Source organism: Mangifera indica, chromosome 8 (assembly GCF_011075055.1).
Source record: "Mangifera indica cultivar Alphonso chromosome 8, CATAS_Mindica_2.1, whole genome shotgun sequence".
Lineage (NCBI taxonomy): Eukaryota > Viridiplantae > Streptophyta > Magnoliopsida > Sapindales > Anacardiaceae > Mangifera > Mangifera indica.
Genome location: NC_058144.1, coordinates 2,251,125 through 2,277,995, shown reverse-complemented (window position 1 = coordinate 2,277,995; position 26,871 = coordinate 2,251,125). Strand labels below are relative to the sequence as shown.

Sequence of the window (26,871 nt, the reverse complement as noted above, 5' to 3'; positions counted from 1 at the left end):
TTTTTATGAGTTGTGCCCTTTTTCGCTATCATTCATGAAACAAAATTACGTTAGATTGGTTGAAAGAGAGACACCTTTTACCCTACAATCTAAATGGGATTTTCCTATAGATTCCCTCTAAATAATTTTTCAGCATTGTTCTTCATTTTGGAATGTTATAAAGGTGCTGCCAAGAGATGTTGAAATTTGGAATACGACGTAATATTCTCCAAATTTCTTTGGGTGTTATTGTTTCGTGTCTAAAATGTTGACAGTACATCTTGGTTCATCATAACACGAGGGCCAACTGAAGTTTGGCAGCATTCATAAGTCAACTTTCACGTGGAATGATGTATAATGGAATGTTTTGGATAAATTATAATTTTTTAAAATATTAAAGGAATTAATGAAAACTTTTGGACTTTTAAAAATTCAAAAAAAGTGTCCGTGTTTTTGAATTTTTTAGAATTTTGATATATCTTTGAATAGTTTTAAAAATAATAATTACATTCTCAAAAAATTTATTAGATTGCAACAAACAAAAGTGCAAATATCATATTGCAAATAATTGAATCTATAATAATATTTTTAAATTATATGATGGTTTAAAAAAAATTTTAAAATTAATTTATGAGTTTTTAAATGTTTTTAAAAGTTAAATTATAATATTTAAATTGTTCGGGTCTCATCAAGATAACTATTTTTTTTAATTAATAAAAAAATAAAATTATTTTTTTATTCTTATAAAATTGATTGTTTTTTCTTAAATAATGTTTTACTTTGATTAAAAAAAATTATTATTTACATCATTTAAAAAGTGAAAAAGTGTTTTGAAATCAAACAGAAAATGTAATTCATCCATTCAAACTAATTTTGTCCTCCTTTGTAAAAGCTCTGGATTGTTATTTTGCCCGACAGCCATAATCTTGGTATGGTTGGAATTTATCTCGGGTACAAACCTCCATTTAAATCAAATCTCAGCTGCGTCTCTTACGGCCAACAAATTTGGAGTAAGCAGCCACTTCTGATGGGAAATTATTTAAACATGCATTACCCGTTTTAAATGAGGAAAGAGAACTGTTTTTGTTCACTAATTTAAAGTAAAATCTCTTAAAATTTTTTGGAGGTCTGAAAATGCTCAAAATAGAACTGGGAAAGCAATTTTCGACCCATGATTGTCTAGCCTAGCCCAAACCAAAATCAACAAGCCCAGATTAATTAAACTACCAAGTACCAACAACTAATCTTAGCTGCCTCAAAGTACACGATGCCAGTCGATCTCCTCTGTTACAGTCTATTAAATGTATGTCTGTCCAACCACTGGGTCTCTCACTGTCAAAGCGAACATATCTTCTGATAAAAGCATTGAGGCTGGGCCGTGGTTTTCCAGAAATGTCACGGTTATATAATTTGGGCCCTATTAGTATTATCAGGTCGATGTTGCACCTGCGATCAAGAATAGCATATAGAGAAAGTTATGGGCTGTGAGAGAGGCCACAGGAAACCTAACACCATGTTATCTTTATATCACAAAGGGTAAAACCCACTTGAGCATCGCCATGCAGAAACACTTGTTGACTCTACAAGTCTACAACCATATAATATGAGTAATCTGACACATGGGATGATTTGTAGGGTTGTTTAATAACAATTGACTGAGTCGGATCTGTATTTTTTAAAATTAAACAGGGATAAACAAAGAAGAAAGATGGATTTAGAAGAAACTAATTTCTTGTTGAAAAAGATTACCTCAGGAGAAGAGTCGTAGTTTAGAATTCAAATATCGAACAATTTAAGTTTATTGAAAACAGCTTGATGTTGATTTTGAACCTTATCTAATCCATCTATTGCCCCGTTAAACCCTTTTTCACTGACTTTTTCTCGCTGTTGTGTCTGGTCATTGATGTTGGTTCTGCATATTTTCTTCGATTTTTTTGTTGGCATGTATAGAAGTACTTAAGTTAATCATCACCATTCATGAATTAAGACTACACAATAATAATAATAATAATAATAATAATAATACATTTATTAAATTTTCTGGTTAGTTTTTTGAATTAGATGTAAATATATAATTAAATCATTCAATTATATTAATATATATATATATATATATATATATATATATATATATATATATATATTTATACGAATAAGTAGTAAAAAAAGTTTATTCTAATACTAATCTATCCTCTTCAAAAGAAAAAAGCATCAATAGTTTTGTATTTCTTTTAATTCTCCTAACAACATATTCTAAACTAAAGACTAACAAATAATTTCTCTTTTTAACTAAAATGTTACCATATTAGTTAGGCGGATAAATTTGAATACAATAATCAAAGCTAAAATCTCTGTATTATATAAGTTATAGTTTCAAAAAAATAAAAATAAAAATAACTAATTTGCCAACAGTATAATGGCAAAAGCGAAACACTGCAACGACTTTGCTATTTACAAAAGCAGAGGAAAACCAATATTTTAAGCTTGAAAGAACTTACACAAGCAAAAAAATTGTAAAATAAAATAATTATGGATTTACAGCAGATCAGGATTATTCAAGAAGTTGGAAGATGATCTTAAGCAGAACCAGTCAAAATACACAATCAGAAAGTAAAATAGAATACGTCAAATTAAAAAATTATGAATGACAAAATCTGGAAAAAACAAATTAGAACACTCAAGCTAGAGAAAATTTATAAAAAAATGAACAGGAAAAACTGACACACGCTCAAGGAAGAAACAATAGAAAATTAGTGACCCTAGCAATAACATTGCCTAATTTCTCTGTCAAAATTTACGCAAACACCTCATACTTCCTCCACTCTTTGTCTCTCATCTCACGTTTCTCACCTATAATCAACCAAAAAACAGAAACAATTGCTTGTATGTGCTTCTAGGTCGTGGAGAACTGATCCATTTAGTTCAAAGCTTTACATGTATTCCTCGTGGCTGGCTTGTATAAGTAAACACCATATTTTAAATTTAAAATAAAAGGACCCTCCGCAGCCCAATCTTGAAATGAAAATTAAACAATAATGATGGCCATTACCAGGAAGGAACCATTAATGATCTTGACTTCAAAGCATGAATCCAGGTGTACGTGCTGGATTTATTTTCGTGATACTTCCTTCATTTAAATCCTTTTACGCTACACAACTATAAATATGTCCACCAGACTATTCCAACTTAAAGCAAAAACATTTCAGCATTACCAACTTTCTCAAATATATGGCAAATTTCCCGATCAAAACCAATATATCTCGGCATCTTTTCCGATCAAAATGTCTTTTCCTTTTAGTCTTTATTGTGAGTGGCACTCCTCCAGAAGACCCCATCAAATGTTCATCGAATAATTCCACCTGCACCATAACAAACTCTTATGGCATGTTCCCCGATCGAAGCGTGTGCAAGGCAGCCGACGTGTCCTACCCTACCTCAGAACAAGAGCTCATTTCTATAGTATCAATGGCAACGATTGCAAAAAGAAAAATGAAAGTGGCAACACGCTTCTCTCACAGCATTCCGAAGCTGGTTTGCCCAGATGGAGCAGACGGGTTGCTCATTAGCACCAAGTATCTGAATAAGATACTGAAAATTGATCCTGAAGCAATGACAATAACTGTGGAAAGTGGGGTGACATTGAGACAGATCATTGAGGAGGCCAGCAAGGCGGGGCTAGCGTTGCCTTATACACCATACTGGTGGGGCTTGACGATTGGCGGGCTAATGGGAACAGGAGCTCACGGAAGTTCATTATATGGTAAGGGGAGTTCAGTCCATGATTATGCTGTTGAAATAAGAATTGTGAGTCCAGGAAAAGCAGAAGATAAATATGCTAAGGTCAGGGTGCTGAATGAGAGTCATCAAGATTTTCAAGCCGCTAAAGTTTCACTAGGTGTTCTTGGAGTTATATCTCAGGTATAAACGTACGGTTGCTTCAAGACTTGTTTTCCTTTATTAATTTGATCGAACTAGGATTCTTGCTTCTGCTATTCGATCAGGCTTCGCCAAGGGCTACATATAGATACCTAACCCAACCCTTTAAACAGTACACAAAGATTAAAATATTCAATACAAACTTATAGTACACAAAAGAAATAGAAAAACAAGAAGTAAAACTGGTATCATATCAATCTATATACAATTATTTATATGCAATTTATTTATTTTTCTTTGTAGGACCAGGCACATAGCACAAAATATATGGTAATTAATTAATAGCACAGTCTAGCTTATCAAACCATCATTCCTAATTGTTTATTAACAGAAAAAATATATATATATATCATGAGAATATTATATCATCCATACCATCTATCAATATATTTACGCACAGGAATATTAATTAATGGTACAAACTAGCTCAATAAATCATCATTATGGGTTAATTATGATTTTCAGCATACCATCATTTGCTGAAAATTATTAATTTCAAACCTATCCTTGTAGATTAAGGTAAATATAAATATTTTTTTTATCAACTTATTCATATAAATTAATATAAAATATGAATAAATAATTTGAATTGAGAAAAAAAAATTAAACATCCAATTGTATGTTATTATATGAATTTATATGGATAAAATGATAAGAAATATTTATGCAGATAGTTAGGTAAACTATATTATAATTCTTAAATTATAGTGTTTACTATAGCGGAATAATGTTCCTATTCTTTAAAATCAATGGTACAAGGGTATGGTTTAAGTAAAAAATGAAGGAAAAGTTTTGCGAAAAGAAAAAGGAAAGATATATTAATGTATAATAGTATTTAATTTGTGTAGGTAACTCTGAAGTTGCAACCCCTATTTAAGCGATCCATCACCTACGTGGTGAAGAATGATTCGAGCCTAGCTGATGAAGCGATTAGTTTGGGCAGGCAACATGAGTTCGCAGACATTATTTGGTACCCGAGTCAACGCAAGGCAGTCTATCGAATCGATGACCGTGTTCCCTCTAATACATCAGGCAACGGTTTGTATGATTTCATTCCATTCCGCTCCACCCTTACAGCTGAATTGGCAATAGTCAGAACTGCAGGTTTGCTCTCTTTTATTCAATTATGCCTTCAACCTGGTTCACCTATTAATGTTTTTTAAAATCCAAATGTACTATTTTCTTTAATCTGTTTGGGTTGTTATGCTTGTTGTTTGATCAGAGGAGACTCAAGAATCAACGAATGATGCTAATGGCAAGTGCATCGGGGCAAAGCTTGTGACTACAACGCTAGTCGACACTGCATTTGGCTTGACAAATAATGGTATTGATTGCTTCCACTTAAAAGCCACATTTTTCACAGCAAATGTAATATTATTTTTCCATGCAATAATTTTTTTAATCAATTTGGTTAGGTATCCTCTTTACGGGCTATCCAGTAGTTGGATTTCAGAATCGTTTTCAGTCATCGGGAACCTGCCTTGATAGCCTCCAAGATGCATTAATCACAGCGTGTCCTTGGGACCCTAGAATCAAGGGGGAGTTCTTTCACCAAACCACTTTCACTATTGGGTTGTCTGTCGTCAAAAACTTCATTGAAGATGTACAAAAATTAGTTGATTTGGAGCCCCAATCATTATGTGGTCTAGAGCTTTACAATGGAATTTTGATGCGCTATGTTAAAGCTTCAAGTGCTTTTTTGGGAAAACAAGAGGATTCAATTGATTTCGATGTTTCATATTACCGAAGCAAAGACCCAATGACTCCTAGGCTGTATGAAGATATTCTTGAAGAAATTGAACAAATGGCGGTGTTCAAGTATGGAGGACTGCCCCACTGGGGAAAGAATAGAAACATTGCGTTTGATGGAGCGATAAAAAAATATAAAAATGCAAAAAAATTCTTAAAGATTAAAGAGAAATACGATTATTTAGGGCTTTTCTCTAGTGAGTGGACAAACCAAATTCTTGGATTGAAAGGTGAGGTGAGTATAGTGAAGGATGGATGTGCACTTGAAGGGTTGTGTATATGCTCACAAGATAGTCACTGTGCTCCTAGTAACGATTATTTATGTCGACCAGGTAAAATTTATACCGATGCAAGAGTTTGTACTCGTGTAAGTTCTAAGATAAGAGGTTCTTCTGCCTCTAGTGATGAATTGTGAAACAACATATAATTAGTTCATGATGTGATATTATAGTTGAAGTTACTAAATCCAAAGTCTTTTATTTTCTTTTAGGAATATTATATGTAGTTATCATAATATTCATGTATTTTTTGTTTATAGAATATAGTTACCACATGTATAATAAAAATTGTAAATTAGAAATTACTTTCATCTATTTTTTAGTTTTATGTCTTTTTAGGTTGTATAACTTTGATTAAAAAAGATATACTTTTATATTTAGTTAAGGTGTTACATGGTTCATTATGAAAGACTGTTGTTAATGTTGTCTCGTGGGAACTTCATATTCCTCGTATACAAAGAAATAAGAAAAAAGGGAAATTTTTATATAAAAATTTACAAAAACTAGATACATAAGGGTCTAAATCTCTTATAATAGAATTATAATACACTATGTTGAAATTTTAATTACTTACTTGGGAAAACAAGACGCAATAAATTTCAATATCACATATTATCGAATCAAAGAGTCAATGACTCTTAGGCTTTATAAAGATATTTTGGAAGAGTTATGTGTGTGCTCGCAAGATTGTAACTGTACCCCTTGGCAAAATTTATATGGATTACTAAAGTTTATACTCGAATAAGTTCTTAGAGGTTTATATATGCCCAATCATAGCTTGAATATGACTGAAACTTCCGAACATCCAAAATTGTTATAATAAAATTATGCATATATATTTTAAGTATATATTTATATGTATTATTATATAAAAATAAAATAATACTTAATCATATAATAATATATATATAAATATATATATTTATTTATATATTTAAAATAAATACACATAATATTATTGATATTATTATTATATAACTCTCATAATAATCAGTTGGGCCACTTAATACCTGTCCCATTAAAAATAAAGATGAGACAAAATGTTTACTACTACGATTTGGACCTTATCTTGCCCTTAATGTAAAGCCTAAAGGCCATTTTAAACCCATATACATATTGTAAAGACCCCTCGCAAAATCACTTTGTGGGTGATTGAATTTATCATGCTGCCTGACAGACACATAAAACCTTATTAGGCACAAATTATAAAAATGAAAAAACAAGGGGATCTCGATAGGACCCTTTTTGCTTTGCTTCCAGTCTGTACACAAGATGGGTACTTTTGACAGGATTTATTTATTTTTCTGATTATCAACTATGATACTGTATTACGGTACAACATATACTTGACATAAGGATAATGTTTATCACAATATTTGGAAAGTGCCACAATGTAATATGCATGGAACACTATTGATGTGCATAGACCATACAAAATTTGATATGATTCATTAGTCTGATATGATACAATACAAAAAAAATCAAGTTAAGATTATAATTTTTTATATAAGTGATAATTCGGATCAAATTATGGTTGACCCTTAAAAATTGGATAGAGTTTGGATTGACACAAAACCAATTTGAATTAACCATAATTAACCCGAATATTTTAAACAAATTATTGCATAATATGATATTATAAAAAAAATCTCTTATGTTATTTATTTCTTTATCTGTCAGAAAGAGTTTCAATACAAAATTCATATTTTCTAATTTGAATCAACAAAGAAATTGATATTTGATTATCAAACACTAAATTTGCATCACTTATTCATTTCTTCTTAAAACATTGTATAGGTTAGCTAAATGTCTATCTTTTTCCGATAAATTTTGAATATTTATTTGAAGTAGGGGTGGATTCGAAGCGAACTTATTTGAGCTTGAAAAGAGCTTTGCTCTAACGAGCCCGAGCTCGAATACGAGCCTGAATTTTAAGCAAAAAACGAATATGAGCTTGAATCCAAACACCGGTTAAGTGAGCCAAGCTCGGCTTGCGAGCCGCTCACTCAAATAAAAAAACATTTAACTTAGAATAAACGACATTGTTTGTTTTTTGAAGTACGAGCCCAAACACACGAACCCAAGCTAAGTGCGAGCCAAGCCCGAACACTAAAATTATGAAACAAGCTGAACATGAACATGTGTTTAGCGAGCTCGACAAGCCCGAGCTTGGGCTCACTGAAAACGAGCCGAAAAAGAGCTGGACCCTATTTGGGCTTAGCTCGGCTCGTATCCAAGCCTAATTTGAAAGAGCTAGTCTTAAACCTTTTGCCAAAATTTTATCATCTTCTACTAAAGATACTCATTCTAATTTAATAACTTTTTTTAACAGATTTGTAAAAACTACTTTCAATTTTTTTTGTTGGTTTGTTATAGATACCACTAAATTGCATTTATTATATTTGGTATGTTATATTCATATATTTGTTAATGATTTTAATATTTATAACAGTCGTATTTATCATATAGAATAAAAATTAAATTTCTTAAATATTTGACAAGTAATTATTAATCTCATTAATTATCAATTATATTATTATGAGATTAAAGTTGTAGATTTATTTGAGTTTTTGATTATGATATTATGTTTTTGTCCCTACAATTAATCATTTAAAAAGACAATAAACAAATTATTAGTATTCTCTTAAAATAGAGTATTTTTTGTTGACAAAACATCGTTTTTATGTGAAAATATATTTTCATGTGTTATTTTGTAATAAATCAATTCATTCTTTGACATTTGATAAAATGTATTGTTTCGTAAAAAATTTTGTCGTTACATGTTAGGTTTCGATACAATTTTACTTTTTACATAGTTTAAGTTAATTTAAATTAAATCAAACTAATTCGTAAATATTTGGGTTTGGCTTAAGGTTGAAAATTTTTGATACGATTATATTTTGAATCAGGCTAAGATATAGGATTTTCACTCTAAAATCTAAACTGATATAATACAAATATGCTCTGATAATACGAATTGTTAGATACATTTATCCATTTAGGAAACATGAAAATATTTTGAAATATGTTTCTAACGTGAGCTTTCTTTTTTTTATTAACTTAATAATTATCTCAATTTTCATGTAAGCATTTGAGGAAAAAATCTTACATTTTTTACTATAAAAAATATCAAATACCTAAATTTATCTTCTTCTTTTTTAATTATATAATTTTTTTAATTAAGAAACATGGTTAACAGTAGGAAATTCTTAAGAACTTATTCATGTATATAATAAATGAAATCAGGAAATTAGACCAAATCGAAGCTCGGAAGGGTGAATTAGTCATTCAAGTTTGAAATATAATGACATGGTTGTATTTGATTGGCGGGTTTATTGAACAAACCGTAGACGCATTCACTTTTTTCAGATGTCCCCAATTTAGGGTGTTTCAGAAAGAAAGCCTCTTCGGGTTCGTCGGAAAAAAACTACACAGAAAATTCGACGTCACACCGGAGAAACAGAAACAGAGAAAGCAAAACCAATCTCAACCCACAAAACACAAAAACATTTTCTGGTATGCCAAATATCTCACTTACTTACTGCTGTTATCAGCTATTGTTTCTGTTTCAATTTCATTTCATTTCATTTCTGTCACACTCGCGCCAAAAAAAATAGCCTCATTTGTTCAGAGAACTCCCAACCAATTTTCGGAGCATATTCTCTTGATTCGGATAATAACTTACATTGTAATCCAATTCCCAATCTGTAAATGACATAGGTTTAGGGTTTCCTGCTGTCGGCACACGTCTCGTTTGACTTCGAATTTAGGGTTTAATGTGTGTGACCATTCCAGTTTAAATGTTAAAACTTTTGGGGATAAATGAATACTGGGTTATCAAATCAATTATGTGATTAGTCCTTTAGATCAGGTGTAATCAGTAATGAGGGTTTGTTACGAAATTTAGGGTTTTCGCATCGTTTGGTACTGGTGGTGTCTGAGCTTTTTTTACTAAATAAATTTATAAGGGAATCAGTAAAATAATATACCATTATAATTGCTGGAAATTTGACAACATCTTGGTTATGTTTCTTTTTGTGCTTCCTATTTTCTTTTTGTGCTGGAAATTCAGCTTAGTCTTTTTGTGCTTTGGGGCTGGATGGAGTTGAGGTGATTTTGCTTCCTATTTTCTCTTGGAAAGCAGCGGATTTTCCATTGATCTTGCTTTTCATATTCTCTTCTTTGTCCAATGCTTCTAAGAAACTAATCTGAGCTGTAGGAAACTTGAAACCACTGGTCAGTGCTAGGAATGAACCTCTGGTCAATTCTAGAAGCATTTCTCTTAGCCTGGGAAGGTCATGATAATAGTCATAATACTCTATATGTTTGAGAGTCCTTTTGGTGTTTTTTTTCTTTCCCAATTCATCTGAAAAGGGAAAAAGGAAAGGAGGAAACCAAACCATTATTCTTGCTTTTCTTCTACATTTAGTTGTGTATTACTCTTTGACAATGTCAATGTATATCCAAGATAGTGGTTGGATATCCATTTCTGATACGTTGTCAAAAGAAAGTTCTATCATTGTGCATCATGCACATTCTTGCCGGCTGCGTGCATTTTGCATAATAATCATCGAAGCTTGAAGATGATTTCGGTGCTGTTCAGGCACTGTTATTGTTGATAAGACCTGGGACGTGATACAGTCATGGCTGAGAGCACTGAAGTAGATGAGCGGGTTGATCTTGATGAGGACAATTACATGGAAGAGATGGATGATGATGTCGAAGAGCAGCTAGATGATGATGGAGAAGACGAAGGTGGAGATGGAAATGTTGAAGAAAACAAAGATGAAGAATATGATTACTCAAAAACTGGGGTTGGTGAGAAAGATCAATCCCCAGATGCAAATAGACGTCACATTGATTCTGAACATGTGGAAGAGGAAGAGAAGTCCACTACTTCCATCAATGAAGCGGAGAAGGAAAAGCATGAACAACTTCTTGCCCTTCCTCCACATGGATCTGAAGTTTTTATTGGTGGACTTCCGAAGGGTGCATTGGAAGAGGACCTGAGGGATTTGTGTGAACCAATAGGTGAAGTTTTTGAGGTCAGTAAGGTTATGATATGTGCTGCGACATTTAATCACTTTATTTTTCATTGCGTGTTCTTTATGGGTGTTATTTTGAATGCTTTTACAGGTGAGGTTAATGAAAGACAAAGACAGTGGAGAAAGCAAGGGTTTTGCATTTGTAGCATTCAGATCAAAAGAGGTTGCCAAAAAGGCCATTGAAGAGTTACACAGTAAAGAATTTAAGGTGATTTGGATGCTTCTCACTATTTTACATGGTATTTAGGGATTTTTGAGATGTCAGGATGATTTGATTCTGTGACAATCTCTTCAATGCCTCTTTTATACCATTCTTCAGCAGTATATTCTTCTTTATACATACCATCTGTGCAGGGTAAAGTATTAAGATGTTCTCTGTCAGAAAATAAGAACAGATTATTTGTTGGTAATGTTCCTAAGAGCTGGACTGAGGATGAGTTCAGAAAAGTAATTGAGGATGTTGGTCCTGGAGTTGAAAATATTGAGCTCATAAAGGTGAAAATTGAATTAATTAACACTTCTACCTTACAAAGGTGATGTTCAAATTGTTTACATTGCAAATTCTTATTGTCTTCTTCTATAACAGGATCCTCAAAATCCTACACGAAACCGTGGTTTTGCATTTGTTTTGTACTACAATAATGCCTGTGCTGATTATTCAAGGCAGAAAATGACAAGTGCAAACTTTAAGCTGGATGGCAATACCCCAACTGTCACTTGGGCTGATCCAAAGGGTACACCTGATCACTCCGCAGCTGCTGCACAGGTAAGGTCCAAGGGAATTTAAATTAATGGTCTAAGTTTGTCGCTGCTATCTTGCTTTCCATGATATTAATTTAAAATTAAGAATTTTCTTGCGTAGTGCTGATGCATCATACTTTCAGCCTTGGAAATAGCCCAGCAAGTGGTTGGAATTATAAGATGCATAAAAAGTTAATATTTGTAAGGTTAACATATTTTACTTATTGACATCATTATGTTCTAGAGAGTAATGGGCAATTTTTTTTTTTCACCCTTTGTAAAATAAGGAGCTGAAGGAAGGGTAGTTTGTCTTTGCCCATTATCTTCGTTGTAAAGTAATGTTATGTGATAACAAATGCTTCTTATTCATATGATCTTCTGAGTCGGCTGTATGTTAAGTTTTTTGAGCTATTACAATACTACTGAGTTGCATACTGTTAAGTTACCTTCACACTAACTGGCATAATTGTGAGCCTATTTGTTTGTGACATCTTGTTGAGACCATAATTTGTTTCACTATCTGCTAGCTGTTATAAGGTTGTAAGATGGTCGTCTTAAACTGTATAAGTGTTTATTCACAGGTTAAGGCACTTTATGTGAAAAACATACCTGAAAACACTTCTACTGAGAAACTAAAAGAACTATTTCAGCGGCACGGGGAAGTGACAAAAGTTGTTATGCCTCCTGGAAAGTCTGGTAAACGGGATTTTGGGTTTATCCATTATTCTGAAAGGTCCAGTGCACTAAAGGCTGTCAAAGAAACAGAAAAATATGAGATTGATGGTAATTTTCTAACGCATTCAACTGGTTCTGTTTTGTAGAAAAGGAAACTTGGTGATGGAAATGGTGCAAGTCTACAACTTAAATATATTTAACTACTTGTTGGTTATAGTACTTTTTTTAAATGACCTTTATATTTGTTAGCTTACATTTGTGCTTCTTTTCCTGGTGCCAGTTAGAAGAATTAACAGTGTGTGATTTGTTCTACTTCAAATTAGTTTGTCTTAAAATGATGTTGTTGCCTATTTTAAAATCATTCCACAATAAACTTTGTAGTTTTTTTTTTTTTTTTCTGTTTGCCTAGAATAATATGTTGAATGGACTTGAAGTGCAGGCCAGTTGTTGGAGGTCGTCCTTGCAAAACCTCAGGCTGATAAAAAACCTGAAGGAGTTTATCCCTATAGTGCTGGGGTCCATTCAACCCATCTACCTCAGACTGGGTATGGTGGCTTTGCTGGGAACCCATATGGTGCTGTAGGTGGTGGATTTGGTGTTGCTGGTGGTTTCCAACAGCCCATGATATATGGTAGGGGGCCCATGCCAACAGGGATGCATATGGTGCCAATGGTCTTACCAGATGGTCGAATTGGCTATGTTCTGTAAGCTGCTATCTCAAAGTAGTATATATCAAATAATTAACACTTTGGAAATATGAAAATATTTTAAACCTTTGCTTTTGCTATTTGGGAATTATGCAGTCAGCAGCCCGGAGTTCAAATGACACCTCCTCGACCTCGGAGAGTTGATAGGAGTGGTGGAAGTAGTAGTGGTGATGATGGCAACCGAGGCAGAAGATATCGACCCTATTAGTAGGAGAGTGTAGGAACATGTAGTTTTTCAGGAAATGAAAGTACATTATATATGGACGACTAGTTACACAACAAATAACAAATTATGTCCCTCCCAAGCTGCACCCTATCCTCAGCCCTTTTTCTTCCTTGAACTTTCTTTCTCCCCTTAACCATAAGCTTTTATGAATTGAGAGTGGAGGAAAAGGATGCTAAGGAGCAGGAAAGTAAGTGCCTCATAACTTAAATGTGTAGGAGATGACTGATAGTTGAGTAATTTTTTTCTTTTTCATATTTGATTTTGTTTCTTGGTATTGTTTATTTATTGACTCCCGGTTAGCTCTTGTTTTGAGTTGTGCAACCTCTATTCCACATGCAAGTACAACTTTGGCTCTATGCAGATCATCCCTTTTATTCTTGGTTGGTTGGGTTATTTCCTTTATAAATATTCGAGTTGGTTGTCGTGAAGTCGGTGAAGGTTCGGCATTTACCTAATTCCACACTCTTTTCTATAATTTGGTAGGAACTTTTATATCAAGGATCGCAAATTTAACTGCACTGCTTCACTGATTTAACTCAGTGTTTCATTTTTATAATATTTTTCTTGAAGTGCTGTTTTTATTAGTGATTATTGAAACGGTCTTATCAAATAATAGTGTTACTTTGAGTAAAAACTTATATCAACAAAAATGTTTTGTCTAGAATTGAGTACTGTTAAAGACTCTATGTCAGCTGTCAATTTTCGCACAAAAGAACCAGTTGTCAATCAAGGGACTAGAGGGAAATATCTTTAACAAAGTTGCTGAATAAGTAGGACTAATCTTAACAATGTGTAAATGGCAGAAAACTACATTTGAATGAAGAACTGACGATTTTACGAGGACGGGTTAAAACTTTCCAGTTTCAACAAAAATAATTCACTCCAGAGCGATAGTGTCAAGGAAGGCTGGTCCAACTAATTCAGAAGGCTTCATACCCATCTGGAAAGACGACAGTCAAATAAGTTTCATAGCCATCCTAGTAATATTTAAAAAAAAAAAAACTGAGTAGGTTAATTATTAGAGAAAGCAAGAAAGGTTATAGCTTCATAATATAAAAAACTATTATTTAATACCCGAGGAACAAGAAGCAGAATAATCTATGAAAAAATTTGACTTTGTAAATATTTCTCGACGGCTCTTCCACTGCCGTTGGTTCACAATCAGTCGAAGACAAAGAGCTGTCATGCACAAAGATGAATCAGTTCTTCCTTTTCATACACAATGAAGTCACATCAGGAAGATTCTAATCGAAAAAAGCCCATCAAAACGGAAAGTTTGGTAGGCTAAAGAAGGCGGTTAGAAGCGATTCTGACGGTCTAAAAATATTGGATTTCAAAAAATAAATTTTAAAGGGCAAGATGTAACTTTTTAAAATTTAAAATAGAAAAAAATTTAAAATTTTTAAAATTAATGTAGAAAAATTAGATAAAATTTTATTCGTTTAAATATTACTAATAAAATGACATTTTAACTTTTATAATTAATAGAGAATTTTAATAGAAATTAGATGACGGATAAGTATTCGAATTTTTAAAATTTTGTAGGTGAGTTGAAAATGCACTTAATCTTGGGTGGGATAAGTATTTTGGCCTTTATATTAATTTAATTTGATTTATGTATTTATGATGAAAAAATGTTAAGGTTGCAAATTTATTAGTGCAATTGACTGATATGCAATTTGATCTTCCTAGTTATATTTTAGCGAGTGGTTGATAAAATATTAGTTCTAAGGATTGTGACTGGTACATAATTTATTAGTGGGTATTTTTAATAATTCAACATACAATAAATGCCTAATAATAATATTTTTATGAACTTAAAAAAAATATATATTCTATTTCTTTGAGCTAATCAATTTATGTGAAGCATTTCATATAGTTTTTAAAAAAAAAATACTCAAATTATAACCACCACATACCTACATTAAAATTTTAGATGATTTTTATTTAGTAATGTCAAATTATTTGTCTTTCGTAGATATCATAACTTAAATATATAAATTATATAACATCTTAGAAATAATTTCCTTTTATTTAAGACTGTAATTAAGTTTACACGAACACGTTACAATAAATGTAATTTCGCACTAATTACTACTTCCTATTCCAATTAACGGGCAGGATTTTCACATTAATTAAGTTTTACAAAGTAAATAGAATAATAATGAACAAATCCACACAACATAGTCACTTGGTCATTCAAGCCACCGGAACCTTAACTGGATACTTATCAATGGAGTCAACCCACGGGTTACCCCGCCACTCACCAACCGGAACCGCTTTCAGTGATCTCCAAACAGCACTGTTACATTTGAAACCCGACCCGAACGCAATCTGCCAAACCCTGTCTCCACCATTAACCCGCCCTTTGGCCTCTGTGTAAGCCAACTCATACCATAATGAGCTACTAGATGTGTTGCCAAATCTGTGGAGAGTCATTCTTGAGGGTTCCAAGTGCCAATCACTGAGTTGCAGATTCTTTTGTAACTCGTCCAAAACTGCTCTACCACCAGCGTGAATGCAAAAATGTTCAAAAGCAAGCTTAAAATCAGGTATGTAAGGCTTAACCTTTGCTTTGAAAAGCTTTTTACGAACGAGCGTGACAAAGAACATAAATTGCTCTGTCAGTGGCAACACAAGAGGACCAAGAGTAGTTATGTTGGTCTTTAATGCATCTCCAGCTACAGCCATTAATTCTCTTGCAAGGGAAACACCAACGGTTCCTTTATCATCTTCTCTTTGATACACACAGTTGTAGTTTTTATCATCAGCACCTTTATGAGTCCGAACTAAATGAACCAGCTCGTACTTGGAGCGGGACCGGTCGTGAGCCTTGTTTGATAAAAGAATAGCAGCGCCACCCATGCGGAATAGACAATTGCATAACAACATAGACCGGTCATTGCCGAAATACCAATTTAAAGTAATGTTTTCGGTGCTCACAACAATTGCGCACGTGTTTGGGTTTGCGTTAAGGAGGTTTCTGGCTAGCTCGATAGAAATAAGGCCCGCACTGCAACCCATGCCGCCGAGATTGTAGCTTTTGATGTCTGTTCTGAGCTTGTAATGGTTCACTATCATGGAAGAAAGAGAAGGCGTTGGGTTGAATAAGCTGCAGTTGACTATAATAATTCCGATATCGCTTGGTTTAACGCCAGTTTTGTCAAAAAGCGAATCCAGTGCACCGAACATGACTGCTTCGGCCTCCGCCCGGGCTTCTTTCATGCAAAGATTTGGTGGTTTTGATGTTATTCCTCTTGGTAAATATGTTTCATCACCAACACTCGACCTGCTCGCTATACGCCTCTGAAACTGAAGTGTGTCTTCTTCAAAGGCACCACACTCTTCGCTCATTTTCAGGAATGATTCCACCGACATTTTACGTTCATCTTCCGGCTTGTAACACGAGAAATCCACGAGATAAACCGGTCTGGAACGCTTGGATAAGTAGAAAGCCAAGAGAAATACCAGTGTAATTGATATAGCAACTTGGCTGGCTGCGTCGAAGCTATTGAGTTGAAGCTTTTGGTTTGCAAATAACTCGGGAAGCCGCTCAAGTTTTAGACCTGCGAGGTGAACCAGAGTGGCTATGGACAAAGGTATTACAAGAACGAACATGAGAATTGTGGATAAATTGCACGAGTACCCATAGCCTAATTTTACGTACTTGAGCTTCACGGATTGCAAAAAATCCGGCAACCCTTGTCGAATTCTGATGACGGCAGAGGAAGAATCTTTAAACGCCATCTCCGCCGTCAATCTCTCCTTATCTATCTCTACTCTATCCATATTTTTTTTTTCTCTCTCGGTGTGTTTTTTTGGAACTTGGGAAAACGCTTGGTTTAATAAATTTATCGACAAGTGTCTATAAGAAGCTGATCTAATTGGGCCTCCAAAAGAAACCAAATGCTGAAATGCAAACAAACCCCAACACGTCTTGTAATGGTTGGATGCTTAGGTTACGTACGAAAATTAGAGAGTTTGAGGGAAATTTAAACTTGAAGAATGGAGAAACTAGACCTCCGAAACTTTTATATTAGCTGCAAGAGAGCTGGAACGATGTATTTGAATTAATGAAGGGTAGTTCAGAGAACGACGATTAGCTCAACAACCAACCGCATTTTGTATGAAAATTCTCGAAAAATTCAGAAGACCAAGTGGCATGCTATGTGAGAATGAAAGGTAGCTTTCAATCTAGCTCGAAGAGTAACATAGGTCTTTCTCTTTCCCATTGGTGTATTTGTTGGAATGTATTGGTCATACATTGATAAACATTTTTTTCTTTTTGAATAAAACCTGATAAATATGTGGCCTAGAACGATTATATTTTATGAATCCGATGTAATTATTTTGGAATAGGTTGATATATTTTATATTATAATTATTAAATTTGGGTTCCAAGTATATGTTGATATAAAGTTATTGGGTTTTTTTTAATGAGAGAGTCTAATTAACCCTTTTATGATTTTAATAATTAATTAATACAAATAAGGACAAGATCCCTTTCAGAATATAATTAAAAAAGATGTGTAATTTTTTTGTATCCCATTTTGCAAAGTGTTTTATAAAACCTAAAAAAATAAGATTTTGTTTTGAAATTGACAATCAGCCTTTTCTGAATCAATAAAATGACATAAACAAATTTGTCAATATTCCTAATCTTCTAATTACAGTATTTCATAGTCAGATTATGAATTTGGCAAGAAATTTAGTATTATTTAATTTCGCTTTCGGCATTAAATTTCGCTTTCGGCATTAAATTTCGTTTTCTTGCATTCAGTACATGCATTCCTTATCTGTTCCAATTATATGTTTTCAATTTGGCAAACGTAATATCAAGCAAGCGTGGTGTCGCATTTATTGGAAAAATAAATGGGAGAAAGTAGGTATTTAAATAGAAAATTCGCTGAAAGAAGAGGATACGTAGTAGTAGTAGTAAGAAGGGAAAAGCAATAAAAAGACGGTGGAATGTAGGTGACTAGTGGCCAATAAGATAACCATTAAGATGGATGAGTCGCTGACCTGCCCGATCAAAAAACAGGGAAAATTTTAAATTGTTACAATTTACAAGCAGTATAATTGAAAGTGTCAAGGCCAGGCATTAAAAATAAGCACATGGGATGGAAAATAGTCAAATTATGGGCAAACAATTACAAGGATTGACGAATATAAGAATTGATTATTGCTTTGAGAATTCAACTGGTAGCTAAATAACCCATCTAACTAATAATGCATATATATATCAAAATAGATTTTTTAGGTAAACTCATGTGAGAAGGTTGTGTATTTCTGCTATATGCATAAAAGTTGACGCTAATTTGGGGTTGAATTTTGCCACATTGTCTTTGGAATATAAACACTATAAATGGCTCAAGTCAACAATTAGATCAAAGTTCGGTCTAATATCTGATATCTCAGCTCTCCCCAGTACCTTAAGTTAATTTGGTTCATATCTTATATAGTTGAAATGATTGAATGAATAATTTCATAAATTCGGAGAAACTGTTTAAATAATTTGAAAAACAAAGTGAGGAGCTTCAATGGCTTTGATGCTCTGCCATCTCCAATTAAAACTAATTGGGTGCCGACATCAAAACTTTAAATAACACGAGCTGCTAACCAGAAACTAAATTAATGCAATTAATGATCAAATGGGTTCTCTACGACAGCCACATGTGAAAATTCCCAACTGAATTAAAAAAAAAATTTCAATTTCCTCCATTAAAGTTGATGATTTCTTCCATCTTATGAAGTCTTTTAATCTATTTGAAAAACTCAATAGAATAGCTTCATGGAACAGCATACCACAGGGAAACTAACTAAGGCCTCCTATCTAATGCAACTCCACTTCGCTTAACACCACAACATAGTTTTATCTATTTTGTACATTTTGTGCAATTTGGACCAAAACAACCAGAAGAATCAGCTACATGTTCAGTATATATTACCTGCTGCAGAAACAGAGTTAAAAGAGTCAGTTCATAATGCTTTCGATGTATACTGCAAATGAGATTGTGTGAGGGAAAGAAACATACTATCTTTCGATTCTTCTGTATTTTCTTCAGTTTTCCAGACAATATCTTTTAGTCCCGTTGAAAAGTTTTTGTAGAACTGCAATATATGCCAAATCAATTACAGTCAGCCATGGCTGGTAAATGTAATTATCTATACATAACAAGTGTATATTACTACAGAGCCAAAAATGAAAATGTCAACATGCCGTGTTAAACTCTAATGTGTCACCACCAGTTTTGCGAACCTCAACAATGTGTAAGCAGGGAGCTACTTCAAATACCTGAAGTTTAAAAAACAGAAAATTGCCCAGATAATTTGTATCCACAATAATTAAATAAGACTTGGAATGATTCATTTATAAGAAGTTTAAACATTCTGTATGTAGTTTTCGAAGAAGCCATTTTCTTACCCAGCAACAATGAAATTCCATGTAAACGTGGGAACAAATAAGTCAATACATTCTGAATCAAATAGTTCATTACCTCTGTAGCTACAGAGAGCTGACCTTTCCTTCCATTTTTATCACCTTGTAACTTCATCTGGAATGATTTTAAAAAAGTTACAAGAAAACCGAGAAAATGATAATTGGATATAAGACAAACAAAACAAAATATATTAACTTGCAAAAAAAAAACAGGAGATAATTGACCTTATAGTTCCCCTTGCGAACATTGAAGCCTAGAGGTTTTGCAGCTTCCTCTATTTTAGACATGATTTCATTGGGAGGACGTTGGGAAGAAAAACGGGTCTCTCGCTTCACATGACCCTAGAGTTTCAATTTTCAAACCAAGGGAGATGCAATTAGCCAGCAATGGTATAAAAATATATAGTTTTAAATGGCAGATTTACCCTAAAAGTTCAAAGAAATAGATGACCATTAGAAATGCTAGTTATTGAATAAATCATCTCAGGAATCTCGTGACATCATTTTTACAATCTTCAAAGTTATTCCAGGGACTTCCAACATCTTTAATAATGATCTGCCACCTATTTTGGCCACAAACAATAATGAAGATTAACCATGAAATCTCATATACATACCATCTGCTTCTCAAACAGGTTTTCAAGGCTAAAGCTCTGTGCCCTTGAGATTAGCCCAAAAGCATTCATTGATACAGGTTTCTCTTTCCTTTCTCTTACAAGATGTTCCTGAAAGAGAATGCACAAATAAATAATCTTTTTTTTTTTAAGCTGACTAAATTGTTAGTTCACAAAATCACGACAACAAAGTACAAATCAATTGCAGTCAAATCTTAACACTTGAAAAACTGAATAATGAATTAGTCTGCAGTGCATTGTCTTTCATAAAGGCTACTCCCTAGGGAATTCCCCAAGTCCAAATTGAAAAAAAAAACTGATTCAAATGTCTTACCTTGGAGTCATTAAAGACAGCATCTACATCATCAAGATTCACATCCTCTTCCATATCAAATTGTGGTGGTTTATATCCTTTAATAAACCATTCATCATTTAAAATTTCTGGAATAGTTATTCTCTGCAACAGAAGAAATAGCAAGTCATCGTGCATTAAAACATCAATACATCAAGCGCAATAAATCATGTGCTCAGCCGCATTATTCAACCACATTATTGAACAATAAAATAATAAAGAAAGGGAGAAATAACAGGTACTTACCGTAAGGGGGTTTGGGTCAAGAATACGCTGTATGAATTTCCTAGCGGCAGGTGAAAACCAAGATGGAAAAAAGAAATCAGCTCTGCATATCTGAAATGTAAACGAAAAAGTATTAATGAACTTGACTTAAGTCTTATCATCTGAAAGTGGAAAATTCTGCTTACTTTTTTATACAAGACCATAAGATTGGGCTCATCAAAAGGCAAGAATCCAGCCATAAGTACAAAGAGAATGACTCCACAAGACCAAACATCAGATGTTCTGCCATCATAACCTTTGTCATTGAGCACCTGAAAAGAAAAAGAATTAGACTGAGGAACCACACAAATAGTTGCATTATCGCTGTGTACTCTGTTGGTAAAGCTATAAGTGGATACCTCAGGTGCAACGTAATTTGGGGTTCCACAGGCAGTGTGAAGTAGTCCATCCGCCTGCAATAAGCAACATGTTAGTAGGACTGCCTTCGCTTCTAAAATTTCAGAGAAGGCTTTGCTTAATCTTCCTCAAGTAATAAGCCCCATGATTTAAATGAGTGTTCAAAGTAAGGAGTGGGCTAAATGCCCATTCACAAAATGAACTACCACGATTGCTAGAACCATTCAGCAGCTGCCAGGGAACCTGAAATATCTCCCATGTCTTGGCATTCTTTGAACGCATGATTATTGTAACATCAAGGCATTCTCATTTACCAACCATGGCAAAGTTATTAACAGTTTGGATGTAATTAAATACCCGAACTTGTTGTGAAAACGCACTTAAGCCAAAATCTGATATTTTCAGAACACCATATGAGTCCAGAAGAAGATTCTCAGGCTGCAAAATTATGAGTCAGAATCACTATAATTATTAAATTAAAAAAAACCATAAAATACACACTGAAAGCAAGAAATGAACTTGAGTGAACCTTTAAATCTCTGTGGTAGACCCCTCTACTATGACAGTAATCTACAGCATTAATGAGCTGTTGAAAGTAACTCCTGGCTTCATCCTCTGTGAGTCTCCCATTATTGGCCTACGATTCAAACAGCAAATTGGAAAACTTCAAAAATCAGTGCTACCGATTTATGACCACTTAAAGATTCAATGCTAAAAGAGGCTTGTGAAAAACTAAAGTTGTAATCTGGAAAACAATGTCTTACAATTTTATCAAAGAGCTCTCCCCCATGAACCAACTCGAGAACGATGAAGATCTTTGTCTTGCTAGCCATAACCTATAAACCAGTAGACACATTGTTCATAGGTATAAATGTTAAATAATATATAGCTCTAACTATATAATATAATTGTGTTCAATTATACTAACAATAGTAAATGGGATTAAATACCTCGATAATTTTAATAACATTCGGATGTTTGATCAACTTCATTGTTGATATTTCCCTTTTTATCTGCCAATGAGAGAGTCACGAGGTCAATCACCATTTTCACAGGGTAAAATACACAGGCAAATAATCATAAGCATATGCTATAATTATTTAGTAATATTATATATATATATATTTTTATTCATTTATTCATACAAGTTGATTTGGTAATACGTGAATATTTAATTTAAAGAAAAAAAAATTATATCAATTAATTATATTTTAACACGTTCCTTAATCACATATTTAATTATCAGTAAGTATGACATAAAATTTAAGTACAAATACATAAACCACTAAATCAACAAACATTCTTACATGGGAAAATCATGAAAGAATAATATAATGTACACTTAAAATTATATGTTATCAAGTTGGTATCCAAACTGATAAAAATCCTTGTAGGTCTTACACTACCTCTTTAAGCCATTGCTGAGGCTGATCATCTACCAAGATAATGATTTCGCCATGCTACTAATTCCATTAAAATTATTATAGATTCAAATATTAGTTATGTGTCTAAAAAGATTCATAAGTTTTACGAAAGGCTTTCTAATACGTAGCCTATGCCAAACCCGAACTAAAATTAGTCGACTGGTTCTCACTCCGAATAAACAAAATCAAAATAATCTGTAAAGCCATTCTTATTTATTATTTGAATTTGAATAATGACTACCTAATACAAGAATAAGTAAGATTAAGATATACCTGTTCCACCATCTTGTGACGGAGGACTTGATTACGGTCCAGAATTTTGATGGCTACGGACTCTCCGGTCTCCACATTCTTGGCAACCTTAACCTTGGCAAAGCTACCTTCACCAAGGGTTTTACCCATTTCATACTTCCCAATAAGTCTCCTCGTCGCCGGTACTTTGACGCTCATCTTCTCACCGCCTCTCCCTCCGATATATTTCACAAATAACAAATTGCTAGTGGATCTCACTGAGATACTTAAGCGATAGAATAGAACCTCCCTTTTTTTCCTGTTTTTGTTTTTTTATAACCTTTTTTTTTACTGTTGTTAAATTGAAGGGGACTGCGGGTGGAAATGGTGGCTCTGTAAATGCTATGAATCTGTAGAAAATACTTGGTCCGGCTAGCTGACACGGGTCCCAGTTCTGGTTTTTGCACCCAATCATATAGCAAGCCAGTCTCATTTCCGCGTCCCCGTAACCGCGTCCCTGAAATGAATAACTTCCCTTAAATTTAAAATATGCCTGTGCAGATTCATCAATTTACCAAATTGCCCATCCGTGGACCTATCTTAAGGATCATGATTTCTACGTTATCCATATGACTATGAGATATGGTTTTTTAGTTATTGATTATAAATTCAATTAAAAGAGTTGAATATTAAATATACCAATTTGATTATGTGTTATAATATGATTCGTAATAATTTTATTATTAATTTAAAAATATTTTATCATTAATATTAAATTAATACTTTACATATAATTTTACACTATAATTATATATACATATTTTTTATATGTAATTCAAGTATATATATAATTTATTATTATAAAATTAAATAATTTTAAATTAAAATTAAAATTAAAATAATATCTAATTACATAATAATATATTATTTATATATTTAAATTATATATAAAAATAAATATACATAATATTATTCATAATTTTATTGAGATATATAATCCAATAAACATAATACAACCTAAATAATCATTAGCATCTTTTGATAAATGACATAAATATAAATGGTGAAAGAGATTTAAAGTTATAATTTGAAATAAAAGAGCAGGGGTAGCAATGTGATTTCAAACATGCCACGATACGAATATGCTGAGTCTGAACGGATAAGAGCAAATTATTGATAACGTCCAAAACCTATACGTTGCTTTCAAAGAAAGAATTAGTTGACTCATGATTCAGTTTTTCACTTTTCAGTCTGCCTTCTCAGCTATTTTTAAGTTTACAATTATACCCTTTTTAATTTGTAGTCCTGTCGCTTTCCCTCACGTGGAGCAGTTGAAACCTTGTCCATACAAATATTGGGTGGAGGGATATTTTGCAGCCATCGCTTGTGTGACTTCCGTGGTTCCACAACAGGCTAGGCCATAAGCCCGTTCATTTTGGGCCCAAGAAGTGTATCCATGGGCGCCAAAACTTCCAGTTTCAGGGCCTGAAGTTGAAATATTGTGCCTTACATACATAAACTTGTTGGGTGCAGCTTACTGCCGCAAGAGGCCCATGATCTTTTTTTTTTTTTTTTTTCCTCCCAGATCAAATGGCCGCGTAATTGTCAAAAATATATGTCAGGAAACTCGTGCATATAAGGAGGAGATTATAATCATAAAGCCAGTTTTCTGATCCTCATAAATTGATGAAAGTGTGTTTAAGTGTACTATCGATCGAGTTGCAGCCTGTTTCGGGATTGCAACCAAGTAACTTTAATTGATAGAGAAGACAAAAGGTTGACGATGAATACGGATCTACAGGGGAACCATCCAACTGGGACACTCAAAGTATAGGTCTTTCTTAAATGAAAATGTGAAAAACGTGCGTTATAGAATATAATATATGAATTTATTTCTTGCCATCGATCAGAAGAAGTCGAACATTTTGCTGGAAATGATACTGCCACGAAATCAAATTTAAACCATTAGCTATTTTACCACTGTCAAATACATGGAAATGTCCGTGATCACAGTAATACAGACACCCAGAAAATTGCTTTATTTTCAAAGTGAAATGGAAAAAATTCTTAATTCATCAAATAAAAATGTTTTTTGTTTTAGTAAATGTCAAGTTGTATAGGAAACCACGCTTTCGTGTTAGTTTCTTAAAATATTTGAACATGATTTTCTAACTATTTTTAGCGACAAGCCACTTAATTGAAAAATGAATCACAAGAGAACACGCATTAAAAAGCAATTGGCCTGGAATGGCATCTACCCCAGATTGCTCCATGGATAAATAGTTAAAATTCTAGTCGTAATCATATATTTCTAGTTTATTTTCAATCTTTTAACAATTAACAACTTTGATAAAAAGGCACGTCTGATGGGTATATTGATTTTATGTGCTAGCTTGTATGAATAGCAAAATCCAAGGCCTGAGTCATCGGACTCTTGCTTTATAGTTTTGATCGCCGCCTAGCTCGCTTTATGGTTTTATAAAAGGGCACGTCTGATTTTATGTTTGCCTTCTTTGCTCGTAATCACCCTCAAACTTACTCTCCGTCTCAAGCTTTAGGGTTTTGATCGCCGCCTCCACTGTGCCTCCCACGCCGTTTTTTTTTTTTTTTTATATAAACATATTATTCATCTCTGCTAAATCAAAACTTAGGTATGCTGGACTCTTGATCGTCTTCTTGCTCTCTGATTCATTAAGATTAGATATGAATAATCATTTTTTGCATGTTTTTTCAGAGAATTGTTGTCGTGATGGGAATCTATAAAGAAGATATAGAGAGATGCCAGGTAGCGCAGGTGGAATCAGAGAAAAGACTGAAGGCATGCATAGCTTGTTTGTTGTCATTGGCGATAAGCACGACAGGGGGATTTATGTTAGGGTTTTGGGAGTATGAATATCATCCAACAAATAGTCAGCTATGGATGGTGCCCTTCGCCCTTATTCTCTTAGTTACTCCCGCCATTATCTGGTTTGCTATTATCGTTTCTGAGATCTGCAACTCTAAGAACGAAGAACGCCACGTGCCTGCATTAGGTGGCTCAGTTCATGACTCGGAGAGACCATGAGTCACCGTGTCGAGTTATCGCATCTGTAAGCCTTCTTTTAAAATCCTCTGTTACAATGTCCAATCACTCCCTCGATTTAATTTGAGATGTAATTGATAAATTACCAAATTAAAACGATTGGATAATCCCACTGCAACAGTTTTTGTTATATAGGGTGCAGTGTACCGTATAGCTTCTCATTATTATTTTATTGGATGCTGTTGATAGTAAATAATAGCTAACAGAAATTGACTTAGGAAATATCTATAGACTTTTCGAATTGGGAGGGATTAAGTTAAGATTATGATACCAACCGAGATAGCACAAGGCTGGATTGTTGCCTTCCCCGGTTCCTGATTTCCCGAGACTTAACTCGTCTGACTCATCATCATTTTTTTACTCATCCAACGGTCAAGTGTATTCTTGTAACGTGGCTTTTCCATTACGCAACACCTGTTGTAGGTCACGCCCATAAAACGACAAAAAATTAACCAGGAAGCTATTTATACTTTAGTGATGTAGTGATTGTCAACTATTTAAGTCCTGTAATCGCGGCAGCAAAGCACATGCACCGTTTTATCATTAAAGTAGGAAATGATTTATGAGGTCATATATTTATAACATTGGCTGGCGTAACTTCGTTTACTTGAGAAATGCTGAGAGGACAAGTGGATTTCATTATCTCCAACATGGTATTGAAAATAACCCCAAAAAAAATAATTTAAATAGTAAAAAATAAAAATTTATATATAAAAAAATATAAGTTTAAATTTTTTGATAAAATATTAAGACAAAACTTTTAATTTATATA

At 33.4% G+C, this 26,871-nt stretch overlaps 4 protein-coding genes and 1 long non-coding RNA gene across 7 annotated transcripts; 3 read left to right on the top strand and 2 right to left on the bottom strand.

Annotated features, from left to right (window-relative positions):
- The first annotated feature begins 2,862 nt into the window (after nucleotides 1-2,862).
- LOC123222778 (probable L-gulonolactone oxidase 6) lies at nucleotides 2,863-6,322 on the top strand. The gene is made up of 4 exons (XM_044645731.1): nucleotides 2,863-3,897; nucleotides 4,764-5,019; nucleotides 5,138-5,239; nucleotides 5,331-6,322. The coding sequence occupies exons 1-4, from the start codon at nucleotides 3,208-3,210 to the stop codon at nucleotides 6,077-6,079; spliced, it is 1,797 nt and encodes a 598-aa protein (XP_044501666.1). The 5' UTR covers nucleotides 2,863-3,207; the 3' UTR covers nucleotides 6,080-6,322.
- Nucleotides 6,323-9,287: 2,965 nt separating this feature from the next.
- Nucleotides 9,288-13,696, top strand: LOC123222452 (heterogeneous nuclear ribonucleoprotein Q-like). The gene is made up of 8 exons (XM_044645229.1): nucleotides 9,288-9,458; nucleotides 10,546-10,987; nucleotides 11,079-11,195; nucleotides 11,342-11,482; nucleotides 11,574-11,753; nucleotides 12,310-12,511; nucleotides 12,843-13,107; nucleotides 13,207-13,696. The coding sequence occupies exons 2-8, from the start codon at nucleotides 10,586-10,588 to the stop codon at nucleotides 13,316-13,318; spliced, it is 1,419 nt and encodes a 472-aa protein (XP_044501164.1). The 5' UTR covers nucleotides 9,288-9,458; nucleotides 10,546-10,585; the 3' UTR covers nucleotides 13,319-13,696.
- A 1,651-nt stretch (nucleotides 13,697-15,347) lies between these two features.
- On the bottom strand, nucleotides 15,348-17,366 carry LOC123222450 (3-ketoacyl-CoA synthase 1). The gene has a single exon (XM_044645228.1). The coding sequence runs from the start codon at nucleotides 17,123-17,125 to the stop codon at nucleotides 15,536-15,538; it is 1,590 nt and encodes a 529-aa protein (XP_044501163.1). The 5' UTR covers nucleotides 17,126-17,366; the 3' UTR covers nucleotides 15,348-15,535.
- Nucleotides 17,367-19,030: 1,664 nt separating this feature from the next.
- On the bottom strand, nucleotides 19,031-23,504 carry LOC123222453 (CBL-interacting serine/threonine-protein kinase 9-like). Of its 3 annotated transcripts, none has more exons than XM_044645231.1 (15): nucleotides 23,060-23,501; nucleotides 22,313-22,375; nucleotides 22,127-22,198; nucleotides 21,892-21,999; nucleotides 21,720-21,800; nucleotides 21,365-21,418; nucleotides 21,152-21,277; nucleotides 20,988-21,077; nucleotides 20,724-20,846; nucleotides 20,393-20,500; nucleotides 20,001-20,117; nucleotides 19,834-19,890; nucleotides 19,557-19,631; nucleotides 19,372-19,447; nucleotides 19,031-19,284 (listed from the first exon to the last, which is right to left on the bottom strand). In XM_044645231.1, the coding sequence occupies exons 1-15, from the start codon at nucleotides 23,234-23,236 to the stop codon at nucleotides 19,271-19,273; spliced, it is 1,341 nt and encodes a 446-aa protein (XP_044501166.1). In that variant the 5' UTR covers nucleotides 23,237-23,501; the 3' UTR covers nucleotides 19,031-19,270. The 3 variants fall into 3 exon arrangements, 2 of the variants coding, with proteins under 2 accessions (XP_044501166.1, XP_044501165.1); XM_044645230.1 differs by having other exon boundaries at nucleotides 19,031-19,287; nucleotides 23,060-23,500; XR_006503633.1 differs by having other exon boundaries at nucleotides 19,169-19,287; nucleotides 19,557-19,890; nucleotides 23,060-23,504.
- A 1,630-nt stretch (nucleotides 23,505-25,134) lies between these two features.
- Nucleotides 25,135-26,229, top strand: LOC123222978. The gene is made up of 2 exons (XR_006503736.1): nucleotides 25,135-25,668; nucleotides 25,752-26,229. It is a non-coding gene; the product is annotated as an uncharacterized LOC123222978 (long non-coding RNA).
- Nucleotides 26,230-26,871: the final 642 nt, after the last annotated feature.